General features: G+C 43.5%; 1 protein-coding gene across 10 annotated transcripts in view; it reads right to left on the bottom strand.

Annotated features, from left to right (window-relative positions):
* Nucleotides 1-3,335: 3,335 nt before the first annotated feature.
* The window catches only part of LOC129846741 (CCR4-NOT transcription complex subunit 2-like), a 38,571-nt gene continuing 15,791 nt past the window's right edge, over nucleotides 3,336-26,115 (bottom strand). For 3 of the 10 annotated variants that reach the window (XM_055914588.1, XM_055914590.1, XM_055914589.1), the window contains exons 3-15: nucleotides 17,928-18,000; nucleotides 17,495-17,639; nucleotides 16,997-17,182; nucleotides 16,762-16,841; nucleotides 16,404-16,529; nucleotides 15,879-16,036; nucleotides 9,975-10,134; nucleotides 9,700-9,856; nucleotides 9,534-9,595; nucleotides 6,195-6,244; nucleotides 5,958-6,058; nucleotides 5,514-5,664; nucleotides 3,336-4,831 (exon numbers count right to left, since the gene is read on the bottom strand). In XM_055914588.1, coding sequence (XP_055770563.1) covers nucleotides 4,745-4,831; nucleotides 5,514-5,664; nucleotides 5,958-6,058; nucleotides 6,195-6,244; nucleotides 9,534-9,595; nucleotides 9,700-9,856; nucleotides 9,975-10,134; nucleotides 15,879-16,036; nucleotides 16,404-16,529; nucleotides 16,762-16,841; nucleotides 16,997-17,182; nucleotides 17,495-17,639; nucleotides 17,928-18,000 — 1,536 coding nt within the window. In that variant the 3' untranslated portion in view covers nucleotides 3,336-4,744. The remainder of the gene's footprint in view (nucleotides 4,832-5,513; nucleotides 5,665-5,957; nucleotides 6,059-6,194; nucleotides 6,245-9,533; nucleotides 9,596-9,699; nucleotides 9,857-9,974; nucleotides 10,135-15,878; nucleotides 16,037-16,403; nucleotides 16,530-16,761; nucleotides 16,842-16,996; nucleotides 17,183-17,494; nucleotides 17,640-17,927; nucleotides 18,001-26,115) is intronic. The other 7 variants (XM_055914591.1, XM_055914594.1, XM_055914592.1 and 4 more) reach the window with 7 other exon arrangements.

Genomic DNA, 26,115 nt, shown 5'->3' with positions numbered 1-26,115 from the left:
CCACTTTTCATGTGTCTAGGATTACCTATGTCTCACAGCCTTTTGTCTCTAGTCCCTGTTTTCCTGGTTTTGACCATTCTGCCTGCCCTGACCCTGAGCCTGCATGCTGTTCTGTACCTTATGGACTCTGCTCTGGATTACTGACCTCTGCCTGCCCTTGACCTGTCGTTTGCCTGCCTCCTGTTTTTGTAATAAACTTTTGTTACTTCGAACTGTCTGTATCTGGGTCTTATCCTGAGGTCTGATACAGGCACTAATCACAAAACAATGAAACCCTATTTTTTGTGATAAGCACATCTCCGTTACAAGGATGATAAATTATCAGCCTAGCCGAGGGATGGGAAACGCCAGTCTTCGGGCAGCCCGATTGGTGTCACACTTTCCCCCCAGCCCTATAGCTCAATATGGTGTAACTGCAGACCGTAATTCGGGGCGTTTCTTAATGAGGTTGTTCCTTTAATCAGGAAACGCCCATTGGTGCCTGCCATTGGTCAGTTCCGGTGTTATGAGACTGATGGTTTCTCAAAATAGTTGATTTGATTAAATAGCAGGTTATGAGAATAAGGTTAAGGTTAGGAAAGAGGTTAGGTTTCGGCTTAGATACAATGCAACAGTTGTCCCTGACGCGAAATAAACAGCCACAGACCAATAGCGAGCATCATATGCCGATGTCAGAAAATGCCCTTTTCATATAGCTCACACACCTGATTAAACAAATTGCATTCTAAACTGAAGACCATGATATGAGGTTGATTATTGGAGGTGTGTTAGCTGGGGCTGGGGCAAAAAGTGTATCACCAATTAGGCCCCAGATGACTGGAGTTGCCCATCGCTGGCCTAGCCCTTATATACTGAACAAAAATATAAGTGCAACATGCAACAATTTCAAAGATTTTTCTGAGTTACAGTTCATAGAAGGAAATCAATTAATTTAAATCAATTCATTAGGCCCTAATCTATGCATTTCACATAACATGACAGGGTTGCAGCGATGGGTGGGCCTGGGAGGGCATATGCCCACCCACTTGGGAGCAAGGTCTACCCAGCCAATCAGAATATTTTTTCTCCCATAAAAGGGCTTTATTACAGACAGAAATACTCCTCAGATGATCCCGCAGGTGAAAAAAACAGATGTGGAGGTCTGGGGCTGGCATGGTTACACGTGGTCTGCGGTTGTGAGGCCGGTTGGATGTACTGTCAAATTCTCTAAAACAACGTTGGAGGAGGCTTATCATAGAGAAATTAACATTGAATTCTCTGACAACAGCTCTGTCGGACATTCTTGCAGTCAGCATGCCAATGTGGCATTGTGTTGTGTAGCATAACTGCACATTTTAGAGTGGTTGTTTAGTGTCTCCAGTACAAGGTGCACATGTATAATGATCATGCGGTTTAATCAGCTTCTTGATAGGCCACACCTGTCAGGTGGATGGATTATCTAGGCAAAGGAGAAATGCTCAGTAACAGGGACGTAACCAAATTTGTGCACAGAATTTGAGAGAAATACATTTTTGCTAGTTTATATATAAAAAAAGAAATATCACATTTACATAAGTATTCTTACCCTTCACTCAGTACTTTGTTGAAGCACCTTTGGCAGCGATTACAGCAGAGTGTTCTTGGGTATGACACTACAAGCCTGTATTTGGGGAGTTTCTCCTATTCTTCTCTGCATATCCTCTCAAGCTCTGTCAGGTTGGATGGGGAGCGTTGTGCACAGATATTTTCAGGTCTCTCCGGAGATCGGTTTCAAGTACGGGCTCTGGCTGGGCCACTCAAGGACATTCAGAGACTTGTCCCGAAACCACTCCTGCATTGTCTTGCCTGTGTACTTAGGGTCGTTCTCCTGTTGGTAGATTAACCTTCGCCCCAGTCTGATGTCCTGAGAGCTTTGGAGCAGGTTTTCATCAAGGATCTCTATGTACTTTACTCCGTTCATCTTTGCCTCAATCCTGACTAGGCTCCCAGTCCCTGCTACTGAAAAACATCCCCACAGCCTGATGCTGCCACCACCATGCATCACCGTAGGGATGGTGCTAGGTTTCCTCCAGACGTGACATTCAGGCCAAATTTCAATCTTGGTTTCATCAGATCAGAGAATGTTGTTTCTCATGGTCTGAGTCTTTTGGCTAACTCCAAGCAGGCTGGTATGTTCCTTTTAATGAGGAGTGGCTTCCATCTGGCCACTCTACCAAAAAGGCCTGATTGGTGGATTGCTGCAGAGATGGTTGTTCTTCTGGAAGGTTCTCCCATCTCCACAGAGGAACTCTGGAGCTCTGTCAGAGTGACCATCGGATTCTTGGTCACCTCCCTGACCAAGTGCCTTCTCCCCCGATTGCTCAGCTCTTGGAAGAGTCTTGGTGGTTCATAACATCTTCCATTTGAGAATTATGGAGGCTACTGTGTTCTTGGGGACCTTCAATGCTGCAGAATCTTTTTGGTACCCTTCCTCAGATCTGTGCCTCAACACAATCCTGTCTCAGAGCTCTATGGACAATTCCTTCAACCTCATGGCTTGGTTTTTGTTCTAACATGCATTGTCAACTGTGGGACCTTATATAGACAGTTGTGTGCCTTTCCAATCACTTACATTTACACAGGTGGACTCAAAACAAGTTGTAGAAACATCTCAAGGATGATCAATGGAAAGAGTACCTGATCTCAATTTCTCATAGCAAAGGGTCTGAATACTTATGTGAATAAATACATTTGCAAAAATGTCTAAAAACCTGTTTTCGCTTTGTCATTATGGGGTATTGTGTGCAAATTTCTGACGAATTGGTTTAATTTAATCAATTTTAGAATCATGCTGTAAAGCAGGGCTGCCCAACCCTCTTCCTGGAGATCGACAGTCCTGTGGGTTTTCAGTCCAACCCTAATTTAACACACCTGATTCTACTAATTAGCTGCTCAACAAGACCTTAACTAGCTGAAACAGATATGCTAAGTTAGGGATGGACTGAAAACCTACAGGACAGTAGATCTCCAGGAAGAGGGTTGGGCAGCCCTGCTGTAAAGTAACATTTGTAAAAAGTCAAGGGGTCTGAATACTTTCTGAAGGCTCTGTATTAGCCCTACACATTCCATCCCTCCCTACTCCTTCTGTCATTCAATTCCACTGGACCGGAGATGGATGGTCCTGTCTGTGACTGGCCCTTAAATGATGTGTATCAGTAGGTCAGGAATACACAAATAATACATATACAACTGCAAGGACCACTTGAAGGGGGATATAATTTCATATATATTGTGCCAAATTTGTTTGGTTTTCATCCAGACTCGTGAAGGTCAAAAATGTCTCCTTCCCCCAGAAACCAGACGCCACACAATAGTAGTTCAGGAAAGCCTTTTCTGCTTTATTACAAAGAAAAGAGGCTTTGAACGTCAGAAAATACAAGATTGATCTGTATTCATTATTCTTAAAATTATTCACTTTTCCATTTCCTACGAAATGCTGCTGTTTAAACAGCTTTAAGTGAAATGTGTCCGTCTGTCCTCTTGCTTTGGACTGATTAGTTGGTTTGTTTGGGGGTGGATTTCCTTGTTTTAGCTGAGAATCAGGTATTTCCTTTTTTGTCTTTTTATTTGTAATTCTTCGTCGTAAGTGCTCACGGCTCCGAGTGCGACGCCCTGACCAGCAGATACAGAAATGTCCTATTTTGACCTCCTAAAAACGAGGTACAAGGCAGAGCAATTTTTTCTCTCCAAAATATATATATATATATATATATATATATATACACACACACACACACACATACATATACATATATATATATTTATATATATATATATATATATATATATATATATATATATATATATATATATATATACACACACACACACACACACATATATACAGATTCATACATACATATCAGTATACATGTGATCATCAAACATAAAAAAAAAATTTTTTTACACGTTTATTACAAAATCGTAACAAAGACTGGAAAGTGTTTTGCTTGCTCTGGAACAATGAAGCTGGGTAGGTATTCTAACAACCCTTGTACGGGTTGTCCACAGGTTGTGAGAACATTCACTAAAAAAAGTATCCGATCTGTGTCTATTTTGAAGCCAGACAGAAAATACCCGTCAAAAGGAAAGAAAGATGTGGGGCCGGTTGAGGAGAAAAGAGGGAATGTACAAGAGGAGAGATGGAAAGAGAGGAGAAGTAGAGAGAGAGAGGTGTAGACAGGCTGCTGATCTTTCCAAAACAAAATACGAGGGAGCGTTTTCACATAAAAAAGCACAAACAATCTTTGTGTTCTTTTATTACTAAATAGTGCAGCAACGAACATTGCATTTCTTCCGGCCCCTTTCGTTCTCACGTGTGGGATGGTCCTTGTTGGTTTAGCCTTCCCCACCGTTGTCACTTTTTTGTTGATGAAAATGTGTCATAACCCTTGTTTTGTCACTGTAAAGTGTGCCGGTATAGTCAGTCTTCTGATTCAGAGGTAAACAAAACACAGACCCTGCTCAACTCCCACCTCAAAAAACAAGGACATTAAAGGAATAAAAACAGAACAAGTGGAGGTGTTTGGGCAGCACATCATTTGGGAAAGGCAGGGCTCAGTTTTCCCCACCCTTATGCGGTGGTGAGGACCTCCTCTGCAGTCATTTTAACCAGATCCTCAAGGAATAAAAACCAGGATGGATGCCTGGGCCACAGCACCCTCCTCAGGCTGGGAGGGAGGGGTGCAGGGACAGCAGTAACCCTGGGACTATACTGTACTGGGCCTCAGAAGGCCTGCTGGGCTGGGTTGTAGTTGAAGGTAGACGGGACGTGGGGCCTCTCTTCTAGCTTGTCGTACTCCAGGTGGAACTCCTAAAGGGATTGAGAACACACAATCAGTAATGGAAGACTCCTGCTGAGTTTATATGACCCGAGTGAGACTATTGATAATCAAGAACTAAAAACCCAGTGTGACATCACCAGTAACCGAGAGATACTGAAGGCCTACCTTGAGCCTTTTTACAAGCCTTTCTTGAGGGTCAGAAGCAGAGTTAAAAACTCATAAAAGTTCCCAAGACAAAACTAGTACGTAAACCACGTAACTCCATCAAAGGAGATTCACAACTCATGGCATACATCTAAATCTAAAAAGGCACACACAGATAATGCTTTCTCTTAAAGGGATAGTTCACGATTTTGGCAATGAAGCCCTTTATCTACTTCCCCAAAGTAAGATGATCTCGAGGATACCATTTTTATATCTCTGTGTGCAGTTTGAAGAAAAATGATAACTAGCTTTAGCGCAATTTCTAACTAGCGTTAGCACAATGACTGGACATCTATTAGAACAGCTAGCATGCTAACTCTGGTTAGCATTGCACTAACTGTAGTTCACATTGGCTCACAAAACTACATCTAACTTCCTTCATACTGGATGCTGAGACAAAAATTGTATACTAGAGTTAATCTATTTTTGGGAAGTAGATTGCCAAAATCCCGGACTATCCCTTTAATGTTTAGTGTATTGATTGAGGGTAGATACTAAAGCCAATACCTTTACCTTGGCTACCTTCCTCCAATTAAGACAATCAAAGAAGTAGTAGGTTCCCCTCTCGTAGGTGTTGGTCTTTAGTGTGGGCTCCATACCCGGCGCCCGCGTGATCCACACCCGCTCCTCCTTGTGGTACCGCCAGTCCCGATTGAAGCTGCACCAACACCAGGCACAGGCAGGAGAGAGAGAAATCCCATTACTGCACAGTCAAGTCAAAGAAAATACGCACAAATCGCTTATTGATAACAACCTATGGAAAGAACTGTGGTACTTTGGACAACTATTGGAAGAAAACCAAAAAGTGAGGCTGGGAGTTAAGGTGAAGTAAAATCTCTAAAAATCACTTTTGAGAGGAGTCTGATCATTTCTAAATAAAAGATGAGCAAGAGACTCTATACTACAAAGTAAGTTAAATGCCTTCAGTAGTAGTTTGGATGTGCTACTTACAGCTCTACTGCTGCCAGGAGCTGTAGCAGGTCTCCTCCATTCATGTAGTACAGATAGAACAACAGGTCTTCACCGTAACGAGCCAGTTTAATAGCTGCCAGCTGAGGAGAAACATATCTTAATCAACACCATCATTCGTTCCAATGATGACATTGTGCTTTCTTCAAGAGCATAAGATCGATGCCACATGAAAAGGGGTGTTACACAAACTGGTTAGATTACTGATTTATCACCTACCTTGTCCCGTATGTGAATGTTGGTTAAGTACTCAGACGGGACGTGGAAGTCTGAAAGAGAGGCGGCACCAGGGTCACCAAAAGGCTCAGTGCGGGGTGCGGGTGTGTGTGCGTCTTGGTGGAATAGAGTGGCAACTGTGGCAAATGAGTGGACTATCCTGGTCAAATCAAACTTTGTCACATGCGCCGAATACAACAAGTGTAGACTTTACAGTGAAATGCTTACTTACAAGCCCTTAACCAACAGTGCAGTTCAAGAAGAAGAAATTTACCAAGTAGACTAAAATAAGAAGTAACACAATAAGAATAACGAGGCTATATACAGGGGGCACCGGTACAGAGTCAGTGTGCGGGGGTACAGGCTAGTTGAGGTAATCCGTACATGTAGGTGGGGTCAAAGTGACTATGCATAGGTAACAAACAACCAGCAGTGTACAAAGGGGGGGATTGTCCGGTGGCGATTTTATGAATTGTTTAGCAGTCTTATGGCTTGGGTGTAGAAGCTGTTATGGAGCCTTTTGGTCCTAGACTTGGTGCTCCGGTACCGTTTGCCATGCAGTAGCAGGGGAAAAAAGTCTATAACTTGGGTGACTGGAGTCTGACAGATTTATGGGCTTTCCTCTGACACCGCCTAGGTCCTGGATGGCAGGAAGCTTGGCCCCAGTGATGTACTGGGCTGTTCGCACTACCGTCTGTAGCGCCTTACAGTCAGGTGTCCGAGCAGTTGCCATACCAGGCGGTGATGCAACCGGTCAGGATGCTCTCGATGGTGCAGCTGTAGAACCATGAGGATCTGGGGGCCCATGCCAAATCTTTTCAGTCTCCTGAGGGGGAAGAGGTTTTGTTGTGCCCTCTTCATGACTGTCTTGGGGTGTTTGGACCATGATAGTTCGTTGCTGATGCGGACACCAAGGAACTTGAAACTCTCGACCCGCTCTACTTCAGCCCCGTCGATGTTAATGGGGGCCTGTTCGGCCCGTCTTTTCCTGTAGTCCACGATCAGCTCCTTAGTCTTGCTCACATTAAGGGAGAAGTTGTTGTCCTGGCACCACACTGCCAGCTCTCTGACCTCCTCCCTATAGGCTGTCTCATTGTTGTCGGTGATCAGGCCTACCACTGTTGTGTCGTCAGCAAACTTAATGATGGTGTTGGAGTCGTGTTTGGCCACACAGTCGTGGGTGAACAGGGAATACAGGAGGGGTCTAAGTACACACCCTTGAGGGGCCCCAGTGTTAAGGATCAGCATGGCAGATGTGTTGTTGCCTACTCTTACCACCTGGGGGCAGCCCTTCAGGAAGTCCAGAGGGAGGTGTTTAGTCCCAGAGTCCTTAACTTAGTGATGAGCTTCGTGGGCACTATTGTGTTGAACGCTGAGCTGTAGTCAATGAACAGCATTCTAACATAGGTGTTCCTTTTGTCCAGGTGAGAGAGTGCAGTGCAATTGACATTGCATCATCTGTGGATCTGTTGGGGCAGTATGTGAATTGGAGAGGGTCTAGGGTGTCCAGGAGGATGCTGTTGATGTGAGCCATGACCAGCCTTTCAAAGCACTTCATGGCTACCGACTTGAGTGCCACAGGGCAGTAATCATTTAGGCAGGTTACCTTTGCTTCCTTGGGCACAGGGACTATGGTGGTCTGCTTGAAACATGTAGGTATTACAGACTTGGTCAGGGAGAGGTTGAAAATGTCAGTGAAGACACTTGACAGTTGGTTCACGCATGCTTTGAGTAGACGTCCTGGGAATCCGTCTGGCCCAGCGGCTTTGTGAATGTTGACCTGTTTAAAGCTTTTGTTCACATCGGCTACTGAGAAAGCGAGCATAAAAGGCATTTAGCTCGTCTGGTAGACTCGCGTCACTGGGCAGCTCGCGTCTGGGTTTCCCTTTGTTGTCCGTAATAGTTTTCAAGCCCTGCCACATCCGACGAGCGTCAGAGCCGGTGTAGTAGGATTCAATCTTAATCCTCTATTGACGCTTGGCTTGTTTGATGGTTCGTTTGAGGGCATAACGGGATTTCTTATAAGGGTCCAGATTAGTCTCTCACTCCTTGAAAGCGGCAGCTCTAGCCTTTAGCTCGGTGGGGATGTTGCCTGTAATCCATGGCTTCTGGTTGGGATATGTACATACTGGAACATATATGAATCATGGAACATATTCCAGTCTGTGCTAGCAAAACAATCCTGTAGCTTCCGCGTCATCTGACCACTTCCGTATAGAGCGAGTCACTGGTACTTCCTACTTTAGTATTACCTTGTAAGCAGGAATCATGAGGATATAATTATGGTCAGATTTTCCAAATGGAGGGCGGGGGAGAGCTTTGTATGCATCTCTGTGTGTGGAGTAAAGGTGGTCTAGGGTTTTTTCCCTCTGCTTGTACATGTGACATGCTGGTAAAAATTTGGTAAAACTGATTTAAGTTTGCCTGCATTAAAGTCCCTGGCCACTAGGAGCGCCGCTTCTGGGTGAGCATATTCTTCTTTGCTTATGGCCTTATAGAGTTGGTTGAGAGCGGTCTTAGTGCCAGCTTCACTTTGTGGTGGTAAATAGACAGCAATGAATAATACAGATGAGAACTCTCTTGGTAGAGTGTGGTCTACAGCTTATCATGAGGCACTTTACCTCAGGTGAGCAATACCTCGAGACGTCTTTAATATTAGACATCACACACCAGCTGTTATTGACAAAAAGACACACACCCCCACCCCTCGTCTTACCAAAGGTAGCGTCTCTGTTCTGCCGATGCATGGAAAATCCTGCTAGCTCTATATTGTCCGTATCTTCATTCAGCCACGTCTCAGTGAAACATAAGATGTTACAGTTTTTAATGTCCCGTTGGTAGGATAATCTTAATCGTAGGTCATCAGTTTTATTTTCCAATGATTGCATGTTAGCAAGAACATTGGAAGTCAATGGGAGTTACATGCTTGCCTCCGGATTCTCAGAAGGCTGCCCGATCTGCGGCCTCTTTTCCGGCGTCTTTTCTTCACACAAAAGGCGTAGATCTGGGCCTGTTCCACTGAAAGCAGGATATCCTTCTCGTCGGACTCGTTAAAGGAAAAAAAGTTTCCTACAGTCCGCTGTGCGTAATCGCATTTCTGATGTCCAGAAGTTAGCAGTAATATTATGTACACAATAAGTTAAAAAAGAAGTTAAACAAAACACAAAAAATAACAAAATAGCACAATTGGTTGGGAGAATGTAAAACGTCAGCCATGTTCTTCGGCGCCATCTTTGTGTCTGCACAGGTGTATGTGTCTTCACAGGTGTATGTGTCTTGGTGTGAGTCTTGGTGTGTGTCAGTGTGCGTGTCAGTGTACGTGTGGTCAGGATAATGTCTTACCAATGTCTTGAGGTCGACACGGTGCTGATGCCCAGGGGGAAGCAAACTTGGGGTACAGGTTTCTGTCAGGAAAGGAAGGGACATGTTACTCTCAATGTGGACTTAACTTAGATTTTTGATTTATGTATCCCTTCAACCTAATATTGAGACAGGGCAGCCATCTTACTCTGGAGAGTTGAGGTTGAGTCCCAGTGTTGTGAGGTCACTCCCCAGCGCCAGGTGCACCATGCCTGGGTCCGTCTCCGCCGCTCGAATAAATGTCAGCAAGCCGATCATTCCAAACTGGTCCGTCACCATTCCCCTGGGAATGTTCGTCACCCGTCCTACAGATGTAGGAAAATCAACACAAAATAATCAAGAAGTAGAGCTTTCCCTCCAGCTAGTGCAAATTTGGACATCACCACTGGCCAACAGTCATGCAGAAACCATCTCAAAACCCACCCAGGTCGAGACGGAGAGGTGTGATTGGTTGAGAAGGCTCACCGTCAGGTAACACCTGGATCCCTTTCTTCTGGTTGTTGTTCTGTGCTGAGGTCGTCTTGTCTCCGGGGAACATAGGCCCATCTGCAATGGACGTGCTCTTGCCTGTAGAGTTTAGGTTCTGAACAAAGCAAGAAACAAATGAATTAATAATCATCTTATTTTTATTACATCTATAACCCACATGACATCATGGAACTTTGCGTTTAATATAAGATGTCCGCTCTTCTAACTAAATCAAATCAAATTGTATTTGTCACATGTGCCGAAAACAACAGGTGTAGACCTTACCGTGAAATGCTTACCTACAAGCCCTTAACCAAAAATGCAGTTCAAGAATTTAGAAAATATTTACTAAATAACCTTAAGTAAATAAAAAGTAACAATAAAATTATATAACAATAGCGAGGCTATATACAGGGGGTACCGAGTCAATGTGCGGGGGTACAGGTTAGTCGAGGTAGTTTGTACATATAGGTTGGGGTAAAGTGACTATGCATAGATATTAAACAGGGAGTAGCAACAGTTTAAAAACAAAGGGGGGAGGGGGTCAATGTAAATAGTCCAGGTGGCCATTTAGTTAATTGTTCAGCAGTCTTATAGCTTGGAGGTAGAAGCTGTTATGGGGCCCAATTGGACCTAGACTTGGCGCTCTAGTACCGCTTGCCGTGAGGTAGCAGAGAGAAGAGTCTATGACTTGGGTGACTAGAGTCGTTGACAATTTTATGGGCCTTCCTCTGACACCGCCTTGTATACAGGTCCTGGATGGCAGGAAGCTTGGCCCCAGTAATGTATTGGGCCGTACGCACTACCAACTGTAGTGCCTTACGGTCGGATGCGGAGCATTTGCCATACCAGGCGGTGATGCAACTAGTCAGGATGTTCTCGATGGCGCAGCTGTAGAACTTTTTGAGGATCTGGGGATCCATGTCACATCTTTTCAGTCTCCTGAGGGGGAAAGGTGTTGTCGTGCCCTCTTCACGACTGTCTTGGTGTGTTTGGACCATGATAGTTTGTTGGTAATGTGGATACCAAGGAACTTGAAACTCTCGACTCGCTCCACCACAGCTCTGTTTATGTTAATGGGGGCCTGTCCGGCCATCCTTTTCCTGTAGTCTATGAACAACTCCTTTGTCTTGCTCACATTGAGGGAGAGGAGGTTGTCCTGGCACCACACTGCCAGGTCTCTGACCTCCTCCCTATAGGCTGTCTCATGTGGGTATTACAGACTCGGTCAGGGAGAGGTTGAAAATGTCAGTGAAAGCACTTCAAGCTCCTAGAAAGCGGCAGCTCTAGCCTTTGGTTCCGTGCGGAGGTTGCCTGTAATCCATGGCTTCTGGTTGGGATATGTACGTACGGCCACTGTGGGGACGATGTCGTCAACGCACTTATTGATGAAGCTGGTGACTGAGGTGGTATACTCCTCAATGCCATTAGATTAATCACAGAACATATTCCAGTCTGTGCTAGCAAAACAATCCTGTAGAGTAGCATCCACGTCATCTGACCACTTCCGTATAGAGCGAGTCACTGGTACTTCTTACTTTAGTTTTGGCTTGTAAGCAGGAATACGTCTCTGTGTGTGGAGTAAAGGTGGTCTAGAGTTGTTTTTTCCTCTGGTTGCACATGTAGCATACTGGTAGAAATTAGGTCAAACGGATTTAAGGTCAAACGGATTTAAAGTATGCCTGCATTAACTTCTTGCAAATTTAGGGGGTGCTGTTTCGCATTAGCAAAATTTGCTCTACAGATTAAACTGCCTAGTACTCAATTATTGCTCGTACAATATGCATATTATTATTATTATTGGATAGAAAACACTCTCTAGTTTCTATAGCCGTTGGAATTTTGTCTCTGAGTGAAACAGAACTCAATCTACAGCACTTTTCATGATAGGGAGTCAGATTTCAAACATCTTGGCCACTGATCTGGAGTCAGTTTAAAGGTCACTGTAAATGCTATGGAGAAACAGACACTGCTTACGTCTTCCCCTGGGTGTCAGTACGTGATGACGCTTTGAATGGAGTCGATTGCGCAATCAGTGCCTCTATAAATCACCAAATACCAGAAGTAACTTCCTTTGGCTGCCTGCGCGCGGCGCGCAAAGGACATCCGACTCGCCTCCTTCCTAGCTTTAGTTTAGCCAGTAATATTTCTCCGGTCATATTTTTACTCGTTATAGGTGTTAACAGCATCATAAGGTAGTTAATTTGAACCGTTTTATAGCAATTTATATCCGTTTAGTGCGATTTTGAGGCATTGCTTTGTTGTGCACTTTGAAGCGCCGGGCACGTTTCGGGGTCCCGGTCGAACGTTAGTGGGCATTTCGACAGACAAGAGGACATCTTTCGACCAAAAGAGGATTAGACCCAAGAAAGGATTCATTGCCCAAGATTCTGATGGAAGATCACCTCATAGTAAGAAATATTTAAGATGATAAATCGTTGTTCTGTAGAAAAATGTTAAACGCACGTTCCGCCATTTTGTTAGGTGTAGCTTTGCTTGGCGCAACCTGTATTGAAAAGGATAATTTAAAAAAGGTAATTCCGCGATTTTATTAAGAATTAAATTGTCTATCAATCGCTGTCCACCCTATATTTTTTAGTCAAGTTTATGAGTATTTATGTATAAGACTAGATCACTGTCTAATATGGTGCACGACATTTTCTGACCAGCTGGGCTACTTTTGTCATTGGCTAACCATGATTTTGGTGGCTAAATATGCACATTTTCGAACAAACTCTATATGTATGTTGTAATATGATGTTACAGGAGTGTCATCGGAAGAATTCTGAGAAGGTTAGTGAAAAAATTAATATATTTTGGCGATATTTACGTTATCGCTCTCTTTGGCTTGAATCAGTGCTCGGGTAACGTTTGCATATGTGGTATGCTAATATAACGATTTATTGTGTTTTCGCCGTAAAACACTTAGAAAATCTGAAATGTTGTCTGAATTCACAAGATCTGTGTCTTTCCATTGCTATGTGCTGTGTATTTTTAAGAAATGTTTTATGATGAGTAAATTGGTAATACAAGTTGCTCTCTGTAGTAATTCTAGTCGCTTTGGTGAGATTTGTGATGGTGGCTGCAATGTCAAACTATGATTTATACCTGAAATATGCACATTTTTCTAACAAAACCTATCCTATACCATAAATATGTTATCAGACTGTCATCTAATGAGGTTTTTTTCTTGGTTAGTGGCTATCAATATCTTAGTTTAGCCGAATTGGTGATAGCTACTGGTGGAGAGAAAAAATGGTGGACAAAGAAAAATGGTGTCTTTTGCTAACGTGTTTAGCTAATAGATTTACATATTGTGTCTTCCCTGTAAAACATTTTAAAAATCTGAAATGGTGGCTTTATTCACAAGATCTGTATCTTTCATTAGGTGTCTTGGACTTGTGATTTAATGATATTTAGATGCTACTATTTAATTGTGACGCTATGCTAGCGATGCTAATCAGTGTGGGGGGGGTGGGGGGTGCTCCCGGATCCGGGGTTGAGGCTCGTGAAAGGTTAAAGTCCCCGGCCACTAGGAGCGCCACTTCTGGATGAGCATTTACAGCTCGTTGAGTGCGGCCTTAGTGCCAGTATCGGTTTGTGGAGGTAAATAAACGGCCACGAATAATATAGATGAGAACTCTCTTGGTAGATAGTGTGGTCTACAGCTTATCATGAGGTACTCTACCTCAGGCGAGCAATACCTTGAGACTTCTTTAATATTAGACATCGCGCACCAGTTGTTATTGACAAAGACACACACCCCCGCCCCTCATCTTACCAGATGTAGCTGCTCTGTCCTGCCAATGCACGGAAAACCCAGCCAGCTCTATATTATCCGTGTCGTCGACTCAGTGAAACATAAGATATTACTGTTTTTAACTTCTTATGGCTGCAGGGGCAGTATTGAGTAGCTTTGAGGAAAGGTGCACAGAGGTGCCCAGAGTAAACAGCTTGCTCCTCAGTCATAGTTGCTAATATATGCATAGTATTATTAGTATTGGATAGAAAACACTCTGAAGTTTCTAAAACTGTTTGAATTATGTCTGTGAGTATAACAGAACTCATATGGCAGGCAAAAACCTGAGGAAAAATCCAAACAGGAAGTGGAAATTCTGAGGTTGGTCGATTTTCAACCAAGCTCCCATTGAAATCACAGCGAGATATTGATGAGTTTTCACTTCCTACGGCTTCTACTAGATGTCAACAGTCTGTAGAACTTTGTCTGATGACTCTACTGTGAAGGGGGGCCGAATGAGAAGAGAATTAGTCAGGTCTGCCATGAGGTGACCATTCTTTGACCATGCGCGTTCACATGAGGGAGCTCCGTTCCATCGCTCATCTGAAGTCAATGTAATTCTCCGGTTGGAAAGTTATTCAAGATTTATGGTAAAAACATTCTAAAGATTGATTCAATACATCGTTTGACATGTTTCTACTGACTGTTACGGAACTTTTGGACATTTCGTCAGGTTTTAGTGAACGCGCTTCCCTGACGTTGGATTTGTATACCAAACACGCGTCAAAAATAGCCTTTTGGACATAAATGATGGACATTACCGAAAAAACAAAAAACATTTCTTGTGGGAGTCCTGGGAGTGCATTCCGACGAAGATCAGCAAAGGTAAGTGAAGATTTATATTGCTTTTTATGAGTTTTGTTGACTGCACAATTTGGGCGGGTAACTGTATGGCTTGCTTTTGTGGCTGAACGCTGTTTTCAGATTATTGAATATTGTGCTTTTGCCGTAAAGCTTTTTGAAAACTGACAGCGGTTGCATTAAGAACAAGTGTATCTTTTCTATGTAAAACATGTATCTTTCATCAAAGTTTATGATGAGTATTTCTGTTATTTGACGTGGCTCTCTGCAATTTCACCAGATATTTTGGAGGCATTTCTGAATATGGCGCCAATGTAAACTGAGGTTTTTGGATATAAATATGAACTTAATCGAACAAGAAATATATGTATATTGTGTAATATGAAGTCCTATGAGTGTCATCTGATGAATATCATCAAGGTTAGTGATTCATTTTATCTCTATTTGTGCTTTTTGTGACTCCTCTCTTTGGCTGGAAAAATGGCTGAATTTTTCTTTGAGTTGGTGGTGACCTAACATAATCGTTTGTGGTGCTTTCACTGAAAAGCCTATTTGAAATCGGACACTTTGGTGGGATTAACAACAAGATTACCTTTAAAATGGTATAAAATACATGTATGTTTGAGGAATTTTAATTATGAGATTTCTGTTGTTTGAATTTGGCGCCCTGCACTTTCACTGGCTGTTGTCATATCGATCCCGTTAACGGGATTGCAGCCATAAGAAGTTTTAATGTCCCGTTGATAAGATAGTCGCGACGGTAGATCGAGCTTGTTTCCCTAACAAGGCACCCTGACCTTCTCCCTCTGTATCTCCGCCTTTTCTTCAAGCAAATGACGGGGTTTGGGCCTGTTCTCCGGAGAGCAGTATATCCTTTGCGTCAGACTCATTAAAGACAAAAATCTTTGTCCAGTTCGAGGTGAGTAATTGCTGTTCTGATGTCCAGAAGCTCTTTTCGGTCATAAGAGATGGTAGTAGCAACTTTATGTACAAAGTAAGTTACAAACAATGCAAAAAAACAAACCAAATAGCACAGTTGGTTAGGAGCCCGTAAAAAGGCGGCCATCCCGTCCGGCGCCATTATATATATATATATAAGGTGAAACACTTGAATATGCAGTAGCTGTTGCTGCTCAATATAAGGAGGCCTTGCCTGGTTGCCTGTTCGTTTCAGCTTTATCCATGTTTGGCATGACAACAACCAAGGAAAACAGACTGACAACCAGGCTAAAGTAAGCCTGTCTGTCTGCATGACTCACTGTCTTGCTGTCGTCATTGCTCAACGTGGGGTCCTTGTAGTTGGGACCAGGCAGTGCAGGGAAGTCCTCGTTGTGGATGGAGAAATCCTGCGTCGGCTCGTTCGATGGCTTCGTCACCATGCCAACTGATGAGGTCATGAGATGAAGAGAAGAGGCTTCTTAAATAAATCACCACAATGAGAAAGAAGTTTAGCTTTGGGTTATATATACATATAGATACACCATTGGAGAAGGCCTTTTCCCTTTCTTCATCACATGACTCGCCACTGTTAATATTTGAAGAGAGACAAGTGAACTAAGTATTTACAATGAGAATGTGTCTAGCAGTACTGACTGGCCCACAGTAACGTGATGAGTCTGATGCTTTTTACACATGCACTGCCAAGTGCCTTTAGCATCCAAGCCTAGTGCATTAACAATGAGCCCTTCTTTCTAGTGCACTATGTTGAGCCCTTACTATAGGTAGCCCGCCTAGATTAGTACACAATTATAAATCCCTACTAGTGCGCTATAAAGACTTCTTACCATAGGGGGCCCTTCCAGCTAGTGGGTTGAGTAGCGGCGTTGGGTTTCCACTTCCTTCCCTCCGACTCCTGTCTGCTAACGCAGGGAAGTCGGACAGGTCTAGCCCCGTCACGTTTTCACTACCGTCTGTGAGAGGGAGGGTTAAAGACTTGTAAGAAAGCCATATGGGTAGATGAATGTATGTTACTATTCATGCTGACTGTGTGTCTTATAGATTGTGTGAATGGATAGGTAAGTGAACGTTGTAAAAACTTGGCAACAAAAACATACAGGTAAAACCAAGCTGAGTGTGATGTATCATTCAATGGCCAGACTGAGCATCAGATAGTTGGTTATTATGAAGTGACACACTACTAACCTGTGCCATTGAAGATGTTGCTTGATAACGAGTTGTTCATCCCAAACGCCTGGTTTCGGTTCATCCCGAATCCTGACATGCTACAGAAATACAGAGGACAACTTTAGCCTCCAACTGGAGCACCTTAATATCTATTTCCAATCATCACAAAAAATGATTGATTTATACTTTTATACAGAGTTGAGAACAGCAGATCTTTCAATTGTATGGCCAGCCAGACCGTGTGAGTGTGTACCTGTTGATGGTGAAGGGCTGCCGTGCAGGCTGCTGTTTGGGCATACAGATGATGCTGGGGGAGCTGCGGATGGGGCTGCCCAGCCCTGAGCTGCCCATGCTGTTGGTCCTGCTGCTGACCATCCCGATACCCTGGCCCACCTGGGAGTGGTTCAGCATGTTCCTCGAGTTCATCGGCAGGATCCCCCTGCGGAGGACACATCATGGGTTGGAGATAGATGGGAGGACAGAATGGGTTGATATGAAGCCAGATGGTGATTTTACTAATAAATGTCCTGTCCTGCTCTGCAACCACTGAACTGAACTGACTGGCTAACTAATTAGCAGCAGAATAATGATTCCATGGCATTCAAACACACTGGCTTATGTGTTATATGTCTGTCTCCAGAATATCTCAATTCAATGGGCTTTATTGGCATGGGAAACATATGTTTACATTGCCAAAGCTATATTCTCTCTCTCCAGCATCTCTGTCTCACGTCTCATCTCTTAAACACACCTGCTTGGCGAGGGCGGGGTATGGAGGGACATGGTGGGCACCCCCGTGGTGGGGGTGATATGGCTCGGTAGCTGGGTGCCTTGCGTTAAGCTGCGGTTTAACTGAGTGTTGTTTCCCATGCCCCTTATCGAGAAGCCTAGTGCACCTGCAACGCGAGAAATAAAAACAGTCAACAGGGGTCTCTCTTACCAACTTCCAAAGTGACCAATAGATTGGATATCTCTTAAAGTAATATTTTGAGATCAACAAGAAGTGCCTAAGGGAATAGTGTTGAAGTCTGTTTAGAATTGGGTATATTTAAATCAGGTCTATCGGGTAATTATTTGTAATGATCAAATTGCTCCAGGTATGACTTGACTACCAAATTGTTACAGACATAAATGTATTATGGACTTAGTAGGAAAGACCCTGAAAACAGATGCAGTCAGCTTACTCTGTGGGCCATATAAACTGGCACCAAGCTGGGAGAGTTGACCTGATGACGACGGTGAGGGAGACGAGAGCATCTGGAAGAAGAGAAGAGATAAACCACAATGAGAGGAGGGAGTACTGGAAACAAGAACAGAAAGAGATAACAATGCCTTTATCAATAACACGTACAGGCACATTCGGGCAGTTCATATATCATGTTTTACAAATCACATTGGAATTACACAAGAATTTGGGCATTCAATTTCAAGGATAATAATAACACCATCAATGCTAAGGCAAAGTTATAAAGTTAGGCATATACACTCCCCAGTGTATTCATTTGGGCGGTGAAGCTAATACGTTTAATTTGGCTCTATATTTCAGCATTTTGAGATCAAACATTTCATATGAGGCGACAGCACAGAATGTAAACTTTTATTTCAGGTTATTTTCATGCATATCTGTCTCACCATTTAGAAAGGAATGTCTCCCCATTTGAACGTGTCATAAGTATTTTGACAAATTCACTTGTGTGTGTATTAAAGTAGTCAAAAGTCTAGTATTTGGTCCCATATTCCTATCACGCAATGAACTTGTTTATCTGCATTTGCAGTTTGTTTTGGTTGTGTTTCAGATTACAGTGCCTTCAGAAAGTATTCACACTGCCTGACTTTTTCCACATTTGTTGTGTTACAAATTCTGTCAAAATGGTTGTTGATCATTGCTAGATAACCATGTTCAGGTCTTGCCATAGATTTTCAAGCAGATTTAATTTGCCACTGAGTTGCTTCTTGGTAAGCAACTCCAGTGTAGATTTGGTCTTGTGTTTTAGGTTTCAACTCCAAGTGTCAGTATCTGGTGGAAAGCAGACAACCAGGGTTTCCTCTAGGATTTTGCCTGTACTTAGCTCCATTCTGTTTCTTTTTTATCCTGAAAAACTCCCCAAACCTTCATGATTACAAGCATACCCATAACATGATGCAGCTACAACTATGCTTGAAAATATGGAGTATGGTACTGAGTAATGTGTTGTATTTGCCCCAAATATAACACTTTGTATCCAGGACAAAAAGTGAGTGAATTGCTTTTTGGGCTGACCCTATTTAGTTGACTGGTCGATTGTTTGGTCGATAGGCTGTTTGTCGACCAAGATTTCTTTAGTCAAGCAGTCGCAAAAATATTTTTTCTTCTTCATGGTGCACAAGACACCTGTCTGATTCACACCTGTTTCAGTGGACTAATCCATTGCGGAGGCCATGGGGATGGCACAGTCAATCACTTTAAAACATGTGATACTTAAATTGTACATGGTTATATTATGCAAAAATAATGGTGCAACACTAATAAACATAATATTATTTTATAACATATGCGCTTTCTCCCGCATTGGATTGCGGTCACTGTCCGCGGTTCTGAAACAATCTTCGGTGCTCAGTAGAGTTGCTGCCTTTCCCTATGTTGCTATGTGAATAATAGAAAAGTTAACCAGCATATTGGTGTTGAGTACAATGCGGCAGAGGGAGAAGCGGGGTAAGTAGAAGAGGAAACAGCCCTTGCCTTAATTGTCTGATAAAATTGAGGAGAGAGGAAACCCCAATTTAATTAGGTCTATAATCAATAGCCTAACTGTTAAATGTGCCTGGCTTTATAAATCATCCATATATACAGTCAATCTGGAAAGTATTCAGACCCCTTGACTTATTCCACATTTTGTTACATTACAGCCTTATTATAAAATTGATTAAATCGTTTTTTCGCCTCGTGAACCTACAGACAATACTTTTATTTATTTAACCTTTGTTTAACTAGGCAAGCCAGTTAAGAACAAATTCTTATTTACAATGACGGCCTACCAAAAGGCAAAAGGCCTCATGCAGGGACGGGGGCCTGGGATTAAAAACAAATACAATATAAATATAGGACAAAGCACACATCACAACAAGAGAGACAACAAAACTACATTAAGAGAGACCTAAGACAACAACAAAACAAGGCAGCAACACATGACAACACAGCATGGTAGCAACACAAAACCTGGTACAAACATTATTGGGCACAGTCGACAGCACAAAGGTCAAGAAGGTAGAGACAATACATCACACAAAGCAGCCACAACTGTCAGAAAAAGTGTCCATGATTGTCTTTGAATGAAGAGATAAGAGATAAAACGGTCCAGTTTGAGTGTTTGTTGCAGCTCGTTCCAGTCGCTAGCTGCAGTGAACTGAAAAGAGGAGCGAACCAGGGATGTGTGTGCTTTGGGGACCTTTAACAGAAGGTGACTGGCAGAACGGGTGTTGTATCTGGAGGATGAGGGCTGCAGTAGAGATCTCAGATAGGGGGGAGTGAGGCCTAAGAGGGTTTTATAAATAAACATCAACCAGTGGGTCTTGCGACAGGTATACAGAGTTGACAAGTTTACAGAGGAGTAGAGTGCAGTGATGTGTCTTATAAGAAGCATTGGTAGCTAATGTGATGGCCGAATGGTAAAGAACATCTAGCCGCTTGAGAGCACCCTTATCTGCGATCTATAAATTATGTCTCCGTAATCTAGCATGGGTAGGATGGTCATCTGAATCAGGATTAATTTGCAGCTGGGGTGAAAGAGGAGCGATTACGATAGAGGAAACCAAGTCTAGATTTAACTTTAGCCTGCAGCTTTGATATGTGCTGAGAGAAGGACAGTGCACCGTCTAGCCATACTCTCAAGTACATGTATGAGGTGACTACCTCAAGCTCCAAACCCTCAGAGGTAGTAATAACACCTGTGGGAAGAGGGGCATTCTTCTTACCAAACCACATGACCTTTGTTTTGGAGGTCTTCAGAACAAGGTTAAGGGTAGAGAAAGCTTGTTGGACACTAAGAAAGCTTTGTCGTAGAGCATTTAACACAACATCTGGGGAGGGGCCAGCTGAGTATAATACTGTATCATCTGCATATAAATGGATGAGAGAGCTTCCTACTGCCTGAGCTATGTTGTTGATGTAAATTGAGAAGAGCGTGGGGCCTAGGATTGAGCCTTGGGGTACTCAGTGACAGAGGCTGAGACAGTAGATTTTCTGACTTTATATACTGCACTCTTTGAGAGGTAGTTAGCAAACCAGGTCAAAGACACCAATACTCCTTAGCCGGCCAACAAGAATGGAATGGTCTACCGTATCAAAAGCTTTGGCCAAGTCAATAAAAATAGCAGCACAACATTACTTAGAATCAAGGGCAATTGTGACATCATTGAGGACCTTTAAGGTTGCAGTGACACATCCATAACCTGAGCGGAAACCCGATTGCATACCAGAGAGAATACTATAGACATCAAGAAAGCCAGTCAGTTAATTATTGACACGTTTTTCCAACACTTTAGATAAACAGGGCAACATAGAAATAGGCCTATAACAGTTAGGATCAGCTTGATCTCCCCATTTAATTAAAAGACAAACTGTGGCTGCCTTCCAAGCAATGGGAACATCCCCAGAAAGGAAAGACGGGTTAAAAAGGTTGGCGATAGGCTTGTCGTTGATAGGGGCAGCAACCTTAAAGAAAAAAAGGTTCTAAACCATATGACCCAGATGGTTTTTAGGGGTCAAGTTTAAGGAGCTCATTTAGCACCTCAGACTCAGTGACTGCCTACAGGGAGAAACTTTGTAGCGGGGCAGAGGAAAAAGAGGGAGGAGCATCAAGATAGTCGCATTAGAAGGGGTGGGAGATGAGGAAATGTTGGACGGGCAAGGAGGCATGGCTGAGTCAAATAGGAATCCTGACTTAATGAAGTGGTGATTAAAGAGCTCAGCCATGTACTTCTTGTCAGTAACAACCACATCATCAATATTAAGGGACATGGGCAGCTGTGAGGAGGAGGGTTTATTCTCCAGGTCTTTAACTGTTTTCCAGAACTTCTTGGGGTTAGACCCACAGAGAGAGAACTGCTCCTTAAAGTAACTAACTTTGGCCTTCCGGATAGCCTGAGTGCACCTATTTCTCATTTGCCTGAACGATAGCCAGTCAGCCTGAGTATGCGTGTGCCGAGCATTTGGCCAAATACAATTCTTGTGGAGTAACTTTGCAAGATCACGGTCGAACCAGGGGCTGAACCTGTTTAAATTCTCATTTTCTTTATGGGGGCGTGTTTGTTAACAATACCACTGAAAATATAAAAAAAGAAGGTCCAAGCATCTTCGACAGAGCGGATCAAGCTGATTCTATACCATATTACAGAGGCCAGATCACGAAGGTAGGCTTGCTCATTAAAGACAAATCAGGACAGGTCGTTTCACTGACCAGCCATTACGAACACATGCTGATGACAAAGCAAAACCGGGTTTTCAGAAATTTTTGGAAACGTATTATAAATAAAAAACGCTAATATCGCATTTACATAAGTATTCAGACCCTTTACTCAGTACTTTGTTGGAGCACCTTTGGCAGCGATTACAGCCTCGAGTCTTCTTGGGTATGTCGCTACAAGCTTGGCACACCTGTATTTGGGGAGTTTCTCCCATTCTTCTCTGTAGATCCTCTCAAGCTCTGTCAGCTTGGACGGGGAGTGTCGCTGCACAGCTCTTTTCAGGTCTCTCCAGAGATGTTAGATTGGGTTCAAGTACGGGCTCTGGCTGGACCAGGCAAGAACATTCAGATACTTGTCCCGAAGCCACTCCTGCGTTGTCTTGCCTGTGTGCTTAGGGTCGTTGTCCTGTTGGAAGGTCGGGAGCAGGTTTTCATGAAGGATCTCTCTGTCCTCCAGACATGACTAGGGCTGTTACGGTGACCGTATTACTGCCAGTCACGACTCATGACCACAGTCAAATTCCACATGACCGTTGATTGAATGTAACTAGGCTACTCGAAAACTGTGCACTTGCTAACAGTCATCAAGTCGCTAATGGCCTGGTACTCAGCACTCTATTGACCTTCTAATCACTCTGACATCAATGCAAATGCAATCTAAAATCAAACACTTCATGATTGAATTTGAATTATGTTGCAGAGATAGCAATCGAAGAAACTAAAATTATTGAAAAATCTGGTGTATTAACTTTCCTTGATTTAACCATGCCTTCCCATATGGACAGAAATGAGCGGAAGATCTGAGCTGTCCCGTCAGGCCCAGTTTGACAATAACAGGTAGAAACTGATTCTAAAACACTGTCATGGATAATGTTTCCAAGCCAAACACAACTACAGCCATTTGGACACCTTTTGGATTGAAGACAAATGCGAGAGGTCAGCCAATAAACCTGGATGAAGGCATTTGCCGAATAGGCAAGATTAAAATAATTGATTAACACGCAAACACATCAAATCTGAGAAGCCACCTTCGAATTAACCACCCTGCAAAATTTGTTGAACTAAGAGGAACCTCTACCACATCAACAGGTTGCGACAAAATGTGTGGCAAGGGGCAGCTGAGTGTTGAGCAGGTGTTCTCCCGAGTGGAGAAATGCAAACGAGACAGCAACAAATGGCAGAGAATAACTGACCATGTGACTCGCTACTTGGTAAGGGAGAAGATTCCAGTTCATACAGTTGAAAAGCAATAATTTAAAGAATTATTGCAGGAAATGGACAATCAGTATGAGTAACCATCAAGAGCATTCTTTTCACGAATGGCTGTTCCCAATATGTATAAGAAAGTGAGGGGAGAAATTCTCCAAGAACTTAAAGGCATACCCAATTTCTCTCTCACAACAGATGTGGTCTACCGTAAACATGACTCGATACATGAGCCTGACTGTTCACTACATATCCAGTGATTGGTCTCTCATGTTCCATTGTCTTGAGACGACCTATATGCCAGAGAACCATACTAAGGACAACCTGGGTGAAGCTCTCCGGTCCATGATGGCAGAGTGGGCATTGGATGAGAAGGAAGTGTCCCGCATCACAACTGACAACGGGGCAAACTTTGTGTCCGTGGTGAGGCAGTTGGGTTGGCCATGCCTTAACTGCTTTGGACACAACCTGCATCTGGCCAACACAAAAGTTGATGCAAGTCAGAAAGACTTGTGCAATATAGGACACTAGCCAGCACTTTCACCACAAGCTGGTTGAAGAGGAGAAACCTCCATACAGCACAGAAGGATCTTGAGATGCCCCAGCACGTGCTCATACCGGTGAGTGATCTTAATTAGTTCATATTCAGTCTTAAATTGCATTGCATTCCATTAATTTTAGACTACTCAAATCAGAAAGTCCAAGATGGCGTAGCAGTGTAGACGTGTTTCTTTAGTCCTCTCGTGTACGTTTGTATTTTTTCGTATTTCTTGTATATATATATTTTTTTAAATTCTATCTATTTTCGATTTTTAATTAGATTATACCTTCCGGTAACCTACCTCACCCAATGTGATACGGAATCGCTATTATTTTTTAACTTTGGAACACTTTCAAGAACCCCCAGTAGCTAACCAGCTAATCAGCTACAAGCTAATTTAGACATTTTTTGCCGCTGCTAGCAGCTTTTACCTTCTGCACAGACACCAGCCCTGTTATTAGCCTGGATATTACTCACCAATTTACCAGCATCGGACTGTCTCTCGACAACAACGCCGGATTCCTGCCGTAATCCCTGAGCCACAACTTCTGATCCTCACAGCTAGCTTGCAGCTAGCGCCACTGCCACGAAGCTAGCACCAGTTAGCACACACAATTCTACAATTCACAACCTCTCTTTCGCCATCGCCATCCGGCTTGGATTCTCTGTCGACACGACCACGTCTGGTCTGCAGACGAATACCCCATCCGCTGTGCCCTCAACCGGCCTCCGTCTGAGCAGACCCCCTCCGTCTGAGCAGACCACCCCCCGGGCTACTAACTTTAAACGCTGCGTGCTAGCTTAGTGGAGGCCTCCCTGCTCCATCTACGGCTGCCCCCTGGACACTATGATCACTTGGCTACATAGCTGATGCCTGCTTGACTGTCCATTAATTCACGGTACTCCATTCTGTTTATTTGTGTTTTATCTGTCGGCTCTGTGCTTTAACTCAGGATCTGTGTGTAGTTAATCCGACCCTCTCTGCCTAGTCGTCGCCATTTTTACCTGCTGTTGCTGTGTTAGCTGACTAGCTGCTGTTATCTCACCTGTTGTTTTAGCTAGCTCTCCCAATCAAGACCTGCAATCACTTTATGCCTTATTGTATGTCTCTCAAATATCAATATGCCTTGCATACTGTTGTTCAGGCTAGTTATCATTGTTTTGGTTTGCAATGGACCCCGTAGTTCCACTCTCCGTACCTCTGATACCTCCTTTGTCCCACCCCCCACACATGCGGTGACCTCACCCATTGAGACCAGCATGTCCAGAGATACAACCTCTCTTATCATCACCCAGTGCCTGGGCTTGCCTCCGCTGTACCCGTGACCCACCATACCCCGGTCTGCACATTATGCCCAGAATCTATTCTACCACGCCCATAAATCTGCTCCTTTTATCCTTGTCCCCAACGCTCTAGGCGACCAGTTTTGATAGCCTTTAGCCGCACCCTCATCCTACTACTCCTCTGTTCCTCGGGTGATGTGGAGGTAAACCCAGGCCCTGCATGTCCCCAGTCACCCTCATTTGTTGACTTCTGTGATCGAAAAAGCCTTGGCCTCATGCATGTCAACATCAGAAACCTCCTCCCTAAGTTTGCCTTACTCACCGCTTTAGCACACTCTGCCAACCCTGATGTCCTTGCCGTGTCCGAATCCTGGCTTAGGAAGGCCACCAAAAATTCTGAGATTTCCATACCCAACTATAACACTTTCCGTCAAGATAGAACTGCCAAAGGGGGAGGAGTTGCAATCTACTGCAGAGATAGCCTGCAAAGTTCTGTCATACTTTCCAGGTCTATGCCCAAACAGTTCGAACTTCAAATTTTAAAAATTAATCTCTCCAGAAATAAGTCTCTCACTGTTGCCGCCTGCTACCGACCCCCCTCAGCTCCCAGCTGTGCCCTGGACACCATCTGTGAATTGATCGCTCCCCATCTAGCTTCAGAGTTTGTTCTGTTAGGTGACCTAAACTGGGATATGCTTAACACCCCGGCAGTCCTACAATCTAAGCTTGATGCCCTCAATCTCACACAAATCATCAAGGAACCCACCAGGTACAACCCTAAATCCGTAAACATGGGCACCCTAATAGACATTATCCTGACCAACTTGCCCTCCAAATACACCTCTGCTGTCTTCAATCAAGATCTCAGCGATCACTGCCTCATTGCCTGTATCCGCCGCG

The sequence above is a fragment of the Salvelinus fontinalis genome, unplaced genomic scaffold (genome assembly GCF_029448725.1).
Source record: "Salvelinus fontinalis isolate EN_2023a unplaced genomic scaffold, ASM2944872v1 scaffold_0615, whole genome shotgun sequence".
Taxonomy (NCBI): Eukaryota; Metazoa; Chordata; class Actinopteri; order Salmoniformes; family Salmonidae; genus Salvelinus; species Salvelinus fontinalis.
The sequence above is the reverse complement of the archived record's forward strand: the minus strand, read 5'-3'. Positions and strand labels throughout refer to the sequence as shown.